This window comes from Orycteropus afer, unplaced genomic scaffold (genome assembly GCF_000298275.1).
Source record: "Orycteropus afer afer isolate SDZICR_OR568_19922 unplaced genomic scaffold, OryAfe1.0 scaffold00177, whole genome shotgun sequence".
NCBI lineage: Eukaryota > Metazoa > Chordata > Mammalia > Tubulidentata > Orycteropodidae > Orycteropus > Orycteropus afer.
In genome coordinates this window covers 6,628,046-6,637,806 of record NW_006921764.1, presented here as the reverse complement: position 1 = coordinate 6,637,806, position 9,761 = coordinate 6,628,046, and the positions used below count along the sequence as shown (strand labels likewise).

The 9,761-nt window shown below is 41.7% G+C and overlaps 1 protein-coding gene across 1 annotated transcript in view; it reads right to left on the bottom strand.

Moving 5' to 3' along the window:
* Positions 1-1,744: 1,744 nt before the first annotated feature.
* The window catches only part of UTP20 (UTP20 small subunit processome component), a 134,722-nt gene continuing 126,705 nt past the window's right edge, over positions 1,745-9,761 (bottom strand). Inside the window, exons 55-61 of the mRNA XM_042781824.1 lie at positions 9,295-9,427; positions 7,158-7,345; positions 6,132-6,203; positions 4,435-4,722; positions 4,041-4,167; positions 2,163-2,308; positions 1,745-1,900 (exon numbers count right to left, since the gene is read on the bottom strand). Of these exons, the coding sequence (XP_042637758.1) occupies positions 1,745-1,900; positions 2,163-2,308; positions 4,041-4,167; positions 4,435-4,722; positions 6,132-6,203; positions 7,158-7,345; positions 9,295-9,427 (1,110 nt within the window). The remainder of the gene's footprint in view (positions 1,901-2,162; positions 2,309-4,040; positions 4,168-4,434; positions 4,723-6,131; positions 6,204-7,157; positions 7,346-9,294; positions 9,428-9,761) is intronic.

Below are 9,761 nucleotides of genomic sequence, written 5' to 3'. Positions count from 1 at the left end.
ATTTCCATCCTGGTTCTGTTTCCGTTGGTCTGTTTTCCATGCCTTTTCATCTTTACTTTTGGTCTGGTATAGTTGGTTGTTCTAAGGAGCACATTCCTCATGGGTGTTATTGTTTATTTTACAGTCCAGTTTTTTATTTGTTTGAGGTGTTCTCCAGAAGTGGCTTCAGTTACAAGTTAGAAGGGTGACTTAGGGCAATAATAGTCTGAGTGTTTCCTCCAATCTCTATCAGACCAGAAAGTCAGGTCTTTTTTATGAATTTCATTTTTGTTCTGCATTTTTCACTCATCCTAACTAGGACCTTCTATTGAGTTCCTGGTCAGAGTGGCTGGGAATGTTAGCTGGGCATCATCTAGTTCAGATCTCAAGCTAGAGGATGCTGTGGTTAATGTGGGCATTAGTCCTTTTGACTAATTGCTTTCTTTAGTCTTTGGCTTTCTTCACTCTCCTTTGCTCTGGGTGTAAGAGACCAATAGCTGTATCTTAGATGGCCGTTCTCAAGCTTTTAAGGCCCCAGATGCTACTCACCAAACTAGGATACAGAGTATTATTATCTTTATGAACTGTTATGCCAAATGATTTGGACATTCCTTCAAGACTATGGTCTGTAGCCTTCAAGCCCAGTAGTTCAGTCCCGTGAGGTATTTGGTTATATCTAAGAAGTTCCCATAACTGTGCTCACTATGTGCTCTATTATATATATACATACACATACATGTATATGAATAGACATGCAGTATTTACCAATATGTATGTAGAAATATCCATAACTATGTCTATGTATGCACACAGGTATAGTACCATACAACTTCCCATCTGTATTTAGCATATTATCTACTTATGTATCCACTCATAAATTATTATTACTGTTGCTGCAGGATTGTGTATGTTACAGTATTTACTGTAGTTGCCCTATATTCTTGGGTGCTTCTCAGTATCTTCCTTTGCCTTGGTCATGTTGTGCTGAGCTCCCCTATATTATGTTATTGCCTTTCCCTTTACCTGAATTAACATGTCTATCATCTAGTTAGCATTTCTCCCCTCTGTTGCCCTCTTATCCCTGGTAACCACTGAAGAATGTTTCTTTGTGTAAACCCATTCTGACATTTTATAGTAGTGCTTTCACATAGTATTTGTTCTTCTGTGATTGCCTTATTTTACTCAGCATAATGTCCTCCAGATTCACCCATGTTGTGAGATGTTCTCTGGATTCATCATTATTCATCTCTGTCTAGTACTCCGCTGTATGCACGCACCATGATGTTTACCCGTATGTTCACCGATGGACACTTAGGATGTTGCCATCTTTTTGCTATTGTAATGCTGCAATGAACATGACTGCATTTCCTTAATGTCTTTTGACAAAGTTTTGTAATTTTCTCCATAAAAGCATTGCCCATCTTTTGTTAGGTGTATTCCTAATTTCTTTTACATTTCTCTTGCTATTATCTTTCCTTAAAAATAGAATGTTCTTAAATTCTTTAGTGCTAGTGTCCTATGCATATTAGACAGTGAAGATACAGTCATTATAATAAAATGTTTTAAGCATATTTAATTAAAAAAAAACATGAGCATGATTATATTAAACTATATATTATACAATTTATGCCAAAGTTTAACTTAAATATATATAACCAATAAAACTGGATGTGATTTTAGACCAAAAACACCCGATACTTTGTGCTTTGGGGCCAGTTGAGACAGCAGGTGTGACTCAGGGCTGGGTGTGAGCTCCCGGAGCACCTCATTCCACCATTGCTAAATCTTTCAGGCTGTGGCTCTTTTGCCTCTTGGCCTTATAGCCTGGACGCAGAAACTCTATTTTTCTCTTTTTCGCTTCACTTTTATTTTTGTGTTTCTTCAGCTTTTTCTTGGCAGCAATATCAGGATTAGTTACAAACTTGAGAAAAGAACAGAAATTTCATATTACTTTAGAATCAAGTGCAGAAATGTGTCATTTTGTTTACTTTTCAATCATGAATACAATAATACCTGCTCATTAAAGAAAATCTGGAGCCTGGGAAAAAGCCCCAGCTCTAAGTCCCCTTTTCTCAAACAGAACTAACCAATCCCTCTTCCCTCCCTGTGTGCACCGCACAGACACGGTTAAAAACAGTTACTAAGCCTCATCAACATGCCACGTTTTCCAACAGCAAACTCACCTCCAAAGCCTTCCTCTTTTTCCGCAGTGCCCTTTTCTGATTCGCCTGTTTCTGCACAGAGGCAAAGGCTAATGAGAAGCTTTCAAGCCCAACCAGCTTTTTGAGTAATTCTATGATTTCCTGGGATAGATTCTTCAGCAGAGGATCTAATTGCACACAAAGAGTACCGATCAGACAGTCAATTAAGAAAGGACACACTGAAAACAATACCACAGTCAACAATGCACAATTTCCACCCCTGCAGCAGCCCTATCACTTCCATTTCCTTAACATCAAACACTGATCTAAAGGCAGCCTCGACGTTTCTGAGACGGGAGGAACGAGCAGAAGCACGGGCTACTGCTCTCCCTGCATCATCTCCGAGTCAGGGGCGGACTTCCCGGCAGAGTCCTGGCTCTGAAGACAATGATCCGAGAACTTGATAGAAACGTTTTGAGTTGCCTTTATTAACCTGCTCAGCCCTTGTGCAGATCGGGGAAAGAGTGTTTCACCAGCACCGCCCTAATTTATGGGCCGCAGGGGCTTAGCTCTACCCATGATAACCTTTTCCTGGATCAAAGACTCCTTTGGGAAGCTGACGAGAAGCAATGTTTTCTCATCCTTCCTTGTCCCCCGCCCCAATGTAATACCCTGAGTTTTGTACTCAGCTTCAGGGGAGTCGGGATACCTGCAGTGGATTGTGAGCTGCTTGAAGGCAGGGACTGTGCCTTCTCCACTGCTGAACCCACTGCCCCTAACTCAGTGCCTGGCAAATATCAGGTGCTCAACAATGCTGGCTGGATGGGAACCACAGCAGACCAGACTCGGGCTCTGCCAGAAGCCCGACCTTCATGTTTGCCCTTTTCCTCTCTAGTGGCCCTGATGGTACCATCAACACAACTGTCTCTCAGGATGGCAGGACTATCACAGAGCCTGCTTTGACAAAAACCTACTTTGTTTTATTCTAGTTTTTAACTGTTTCAGCGTCCACTTTACCCTCTTTTTCTATTATCAACAAAGACAATGAGGATCAGTGAGAGAAATGTATCAAAAATACCAGGCAAGGAAAAAAAGAAGAAAAATAGGTACAAATCAAAAAAGTATGTCATATGAAAATGATATTGCACTATTTTTACCTTATGATTCTTAAGAATGTGACATTTCATTACTCTTTACTGTTCATATACTACAAGGTTTAAAATCACCCCAAACTATAATTTTCTCTGTATGTTTAACACATGCTTAAGAAGAGAAACAGTAAGGAGGGCTGGTGGTGCAGTGGTTAAAGTACTCATCTGCTAACCCAAAGATTAGCTTCCGTTTACTTAGCCCCATATGTTTCACAATCAAAGTCTATGCCTTCCCTTTCCCTTTCTTTTAAGGTTGTTAAGAATTTGTTGTTTGTAGCCAAAGTCTTGTATTTACTGGTACCTGATCCTGAGGATAAGCAAGATGAGCCAAAAGAAGACAGGAAAGAAGAGGGCGCTTTAGCAGACGGTGGGACCACAGAGAGGCCCACCAGCCGCTCCCTGGAGAGAGATGTGGTAGTCTGCTTCCATGAAGATTACCGCCTTAGAAACCTATGGGGGCAGCTCCGCTTTGTCCTATAGTTGCTATGAGTCACAACTGACTTGGTGGCAGTGAGTTTTTTTTTTTTTAAAGAGGACAACAGTATCTTTTAGAAGAGAAATACTCACTTTTAGATAAGAGAAAGTGTGAGAGAGGGCAGCCAAACAGAATACAGCAATGCTCTCTTTGCTTGCTGTTGGCTGCTTTTACACCTAGCGACTCTCTCCCCAGATTCTCCGGAAGGAGTGAAGTGAGGAAGGAAGAAGGAAGCATTCAGCAGAGAAGTCATGAGTTGTGATGTGAAAACATGAGAGACCAGAGGTGGGCTACCTTGCTCTGAGTAGGTGCTGTTCAGTTCTCGAAACAAAGGTGCTATGATCATTGGAAGATACAGCTTCACTCTGTCGACGCCCAGATCCATCGCTATCGCCCCCAGAAACTTAAAGATGCATGTTCTCTGAAAGTACAGAACACGGGTCACTTGAAATGTTTCTTTTATACTTGAAGTCATACAAATACATAGAGTTAATATGGAAAACAGCTGGGAACAGAAGCTATTGCTGCAGTTTTGGTTTCCAAATGCAGAGCTCTTAGGGGCAGTTTCCTGGGAAGGCTCACTTGTCTGAAGTGCTGCTAAGCTGGGGTTATGAAAATTTACTTTGTAAGCTCCAACACAGCTCTGTTGAATGATTCCTTCAGTAAGCACTCTGCACATTCATTGCACCTTTAAGGGGTTTCGAGGTGAGTAAGCAGCTTCCAGTTTCGCCACCCGGGACAACTTCAGGATCAGCCAGAGCAGGGTGGCCGGCTTGCTGGGCTCCTCCTTCGCCTCTTCGTCCCCTTCTCTGTCAGACTCCGCTTTCTCAGCTGTGCAGGCCTTGCGTCCTTCCATCCTCTCTGTGGTCACACCGTCTGCTAAAGCGCCCTCTTCTTCCAGCTCATCTTGCTTATCCTCAGGATCAGGTACCAGTAAATACAGGACTTTGGCTACAAACAACAAATTCTTAACAACCTTAAAAGAAAAGGGGAAGAGAAGGCACAGACTTTGATTGTGAAACATATGGGGCTCATACAGGTATTCTCAATGAGAAATAAAAACAAACAATTGGGTATTGCATTATTAAACTGATGAATGTCCCATTTCTCAGTCATTCTCCTGTTCTTCAACATAGTGTGTCCAAACCCATCGCCATGTGACTTTTACCCGATTGGCCTGGTTCTACCCTTTAAGGCCACAGAGAGTAAATGATTTCATTCCTAACTATCCATTTACATTTAAAAAGGGTTTTCATCCCCACTCCATGAAATTCCTTCACTCATTCCTCGTGAGATAATAACATCCACTCATTGAGTACTGACTACTTGCTTTGTATACAGTGTCCCAATTCAGGCTTAAAATAACTCTGCCAGGTACTATTCTCAGGAGAGAAAAACCAAGGCTTAGGGATATTAAATAACTCCCCTAAAGACATAGGAAGTGAATGGTCAGCCAGGATTAAAAACTCTTTCGAATTCAAGCCCAAGTACATAAACACTGAGCTCGTCCTCCTCAAATCCCATCCAATTCAGTTAGTTAAATAGCCCAGGGGCTGATTTTGCTCTTAAAACAAGGGACCCATTTATTGAGTCCCTAACTCTGTGACATTCTGTGGCCAAGCACTTAATCTTTGTGCCAGCCAGGGCTCTTCTGCTCTCAGTGGGAATCGCCTTGTATTTGTCTCTGTTAAAACTGATAATACGTCTATCTCGGCAGGACTTCTTTGGCCTCACTTTGCCATTCTTGGTAATGGCTAGCCACTCCTTCCCCAACCTGGCCATATAACAAAGCATGTTAAATCTTCACTGAAACAAGTGACAGGAAGAGCAGGGTTTATGGCATGCCACTTGAGACAGAGTCAGGTATTCCACTAACTTCTAGTGTACTGTCATTTAGTCCATGTGGTCCCATCTTGTCCATGAGTCATGAGACATGGCCAAGAGCCTCACTCCCACCCAGGTAACACGGCTACGTGGGCTCATCATCTGCCCACCAACTGCTTTACCAGAGGAGGAAACGATACAAGGGGACAGCGGAACAATCATCTGAAAGTACACTGAATTTACAGCTATGTTTTATAATACGGTCATCCAAAAGGTTTTACAGATGGAAAGTAATGCGCCAGTCCCACTGTGGAGTAGCTATGTTAAGGCTGAGGTGAAAATATCAACCACCGGCCTCACACTGCATCATCTTTACTGGGAATTGAAAAAGGAGCCAAGGGTAATCCCACATGGACCTATATTTGAGTGTATGCTCATATTTCATCTGATTTTCCAAGCACTAAAATAGGCTGGAAACCAAACCAAATGCCAAATGTGAGCCTATTCCTAGACTGTCGGTAGAATTCCTGTCTATCACGCTGGCAGGATTACAATTCTTACCTGCTCTCCCAGCGACTGGTCCAAGAATTTGGAATGCAACTGATGGCAAGAAGCTAAAGAAATACTTTTCATCTGTGAAAAGAAAACGGGCACTGGCAGAATGTAGTACGTTTCTGTTTTCAAAACACTCCTACTAACCAATCATAATATGACATCCCACAGTACTAGCATTGCTCTGAAAGACCACCTGTGTAGATCTAGAGAGAGAAGATTCATGATCAAATATTGTAGAAGTGTTTCCATTTCCCTGCCCCAAGCATTTCATCCCAAAGAAAGTGGATACTTTCAAGCTTGGGAAGGTACAGGTTGCAATTCCTTAGATTATTAGCAGAGCACTTTGAAGCATTACAATTTTTTTTTCCTTCCTCTCTTCTTCCCTTCCCTCCTCTCTCATTTAGTATATATGGAGCTCCCACCTAAGGAGCTCTGGTGGCGTAGTGGATAAGGCACTCAACTGCTAACCGGAAGGTCAGTGGTTCAAATCTACCATGTGCTGCATAGAAGGAAGACAGGACGATCTACTTCCGCAAAGATTTACAGCCTCAGAAACCCAGTGGAGGTTGCTGTGAGTAGTTTTTGAGTTTGGAGCTTCCACCATGAGCCAGGCATTGTGGCTGGCCCTGGGAAATCAGAGAAGGCTACAACACGGTCCCTACCTAATAGTTTGAGGAACAGGCTCTCACTTAGTCCTTAACAAGGTTATTAAGGAGGCAGAACAGACAGGATTAATGTTACTGTCCAATGTTGATAAAGCATTTTTTATATATATATACACACATATATATGTAAAAGAAGATTACTGTGCTAAAAAAGCAAATCAAAAGTCTGACTAGACTGAAGGTTTAATAATTATCTTTGACAATGTGCCCTTTTGGGGGGGGCCTCTCTCCACTTACTACACCCGTTACTTGACACGCACAAGCTGGGAAAGTTTCTCCCAAGGGCCGAACCTGAGATGGTTCTCTGACCAGAGTGAAGGCCTCATACAGGTCACAAGGGGAGGAAAGGGTTCTGGAGAAACCTTACCTTTTGGTCCAGGTCACTTGTCAGGAACCTAACTGCTACAGGTTCTGGAAGGCTCTTTTTCGTCTTCCTGGCATTCCACTTTCTAACTAGCTCATCTGGCTGGCAAGAGGCAAACAGCAATCCAAAAATCTGGGCTGCGGTGAGCCACACCCAGTTGTGTGGATGCCTCAGGTGAGTGTGCACGTGACCTACGGGACCCAAAAGACATGCTCAGTCATCTCACAGCTTTCCTGGTTTTGGGTGGTAAGTTGTACAATATTTGGCATTTATTGAGTATTATGTGTTTGGAGTCATGAATACAAAGATGAATAAAATAATCACTGCTTCCAAGAAGCTCACGAGGGGTTAGGGGACAGGTGAAGGGAAGAGACACTGGAAAGCAACAGAAAAGCAACACCTAATACGGTAAGGCGCCCTAGTGGTGCAGGGGTTATGTCCTTGGCTGCTAAACAAAAAGTCAATAGTTTGAAACTGCCAGCTACTTCACGGGCGAGAGATGTGCCAAGTCAGCCTCTGTAAAGATTACAACCTTGGAAACCCTATGGGGCAGTCCTACTCTGTCCTACAGGTTTGCTATGAATTGGAACTGACTTAACAGCAACAGGTTAGCATGGTAAACAACACAGAAGAGATACAAGTAACCCTAAAAATAGATTATTTCCACAAGAACTAGTTTCAGACTCAAGGGAGATAAATTGGCATTAATAGTTACATTTTCTAAATTAAGTAAGTAAACATGTACATCGACACATGTTTATTTCTAATAATTACTGAAATCGGTGGCTCCAAGGAGTTGACTAGAAAGCTATTATTTATGGAAGGCTTTCTATGTGCCAGGTACACATGAATTACTTCCTTTAGACCTCACAGCAACTCTGTAAGGTTGGAAGTGTCACTTTCATGTTACAGATGAGGAAACTAAGGTTCCAGACAGGTAAGTGACTTGCCAAGCTGTAACACACAAAGCCAGGACTGACTCCTTTCCACCTAACCTCAAAGCTCACATGCTTAAGCATTAAACTTACATAACAAACCTGGTAAATACAGTGGACGAGGCTTATAATGTGGGTGGCAGGGAAGAGGATTAAAATTCCAGATTAACCATGTAACATGTATCTCAGCTTTAGTCTGTGCTGCCATGTTTTAAGAACACGGTTATTCTTTCATTCTACACAAGTCTCTGTAATAATCTACCCATATTTCAGTGAGGCCACACTAGAGCAGCCCTCACATTAACAACTATTTCTCAGAGACTGGGAATTCATTCAGGCTCTTAAATTGGGTAGGTATTTCAAGCATTCATGCCCATGACTATTTTCTACAGATGAATCAAAACTGAGAACGTTAAATTAACCCTAAAAAACTCCACAAAAAACTAATGTCTTATTTTTCATTTAAAGAGTGGGTGCTCTGGTGGCGTAGTGGATAAGGCACCTACCTGGCTGCTAACCAGAAGGTCAGTGGTTCAAACCCACCAGCTGTTCCATGGAAGAAAGATGGGGTGATCTACTTCCATAAAGATTTATAGCCTCGGGAACCCAATAGGGGTCTCTGTGAGTTGGAATCAACTTGATGGTGTTGAGTTTGGTTTGGTACATATGTATATATATTCCCAAGAAGCGAAATGGTTCAGTAAATCATAGTACATTTACATGATGGACTATTTCACAATTATTTTAAAGGATATCCACTACATTTGTTATGAGAATATGCTTACTTAAGTATAAACAAACAGGATATAAATGCTTACATGGATCTATGCAAACTCTCCAAAAACAAACAACAAAATTTTTATAACTATTCAACAAAAACAAAGACTGGATGGAAATATATACCAAAGTATCCTCAAGTAGCACACAGAACTTTGGGAACATTTTTTTCCCACAATTATTATTTCTTTTTTAAGTAAAATTTACTCATGAAGTCATAAATACATTATCTATGTTTTCCAGAAAGAGACATGGTCACTAAAATCAATCCCAAAGGGCCTTTAGATTTTCTTTCTTTCATGGATTTTTTTCCCCCTGATATTATAGTTTCTGAAACGTCTATATTCTTATTTCTCAAATCTACATTCAGTATTTCTATCACAATCAGAATCTCTGTTTTCAGACTTAAATAGGAAGGAAATACTTACTCCAGATTTTAGTCAAAACCTCAGAGGGCTTGGTGAACTGAAGAAAGCTACATTCCTTGATGAGTTTACTTATCAATGTAAGAAAACTGAACAGAAGGCGGTCTGCAGCTTTTTCTTCTGTCTCTTCCATTATCTGAAAATGTGATGGATGTAAATCAATTAAGAGAATAATCGGGGAGTATCTGGTAGACAATTAACTCTAACATGTCAATTTACACTAAGGTTTCTCAGCCTCAGCACGAGGACATTTTGGCTGAAAAGTGCTCTGCTGCAGGGGCGCCGGTGCACACTCTAGGATATGTGGCAGCGTCTCTGACCTTTACCACAAGACGCTGGCAGTGCCCTGTCCTCACAGTGTGACAACCATAAATGTCCCTAGATATAGCATAGTGGCTAAAAGCACTTGACTGCTAACCAGAAGGCTGGCGGTTCAAACCCACCAGCCACTCCTCGGAAGGAAGGTTGGG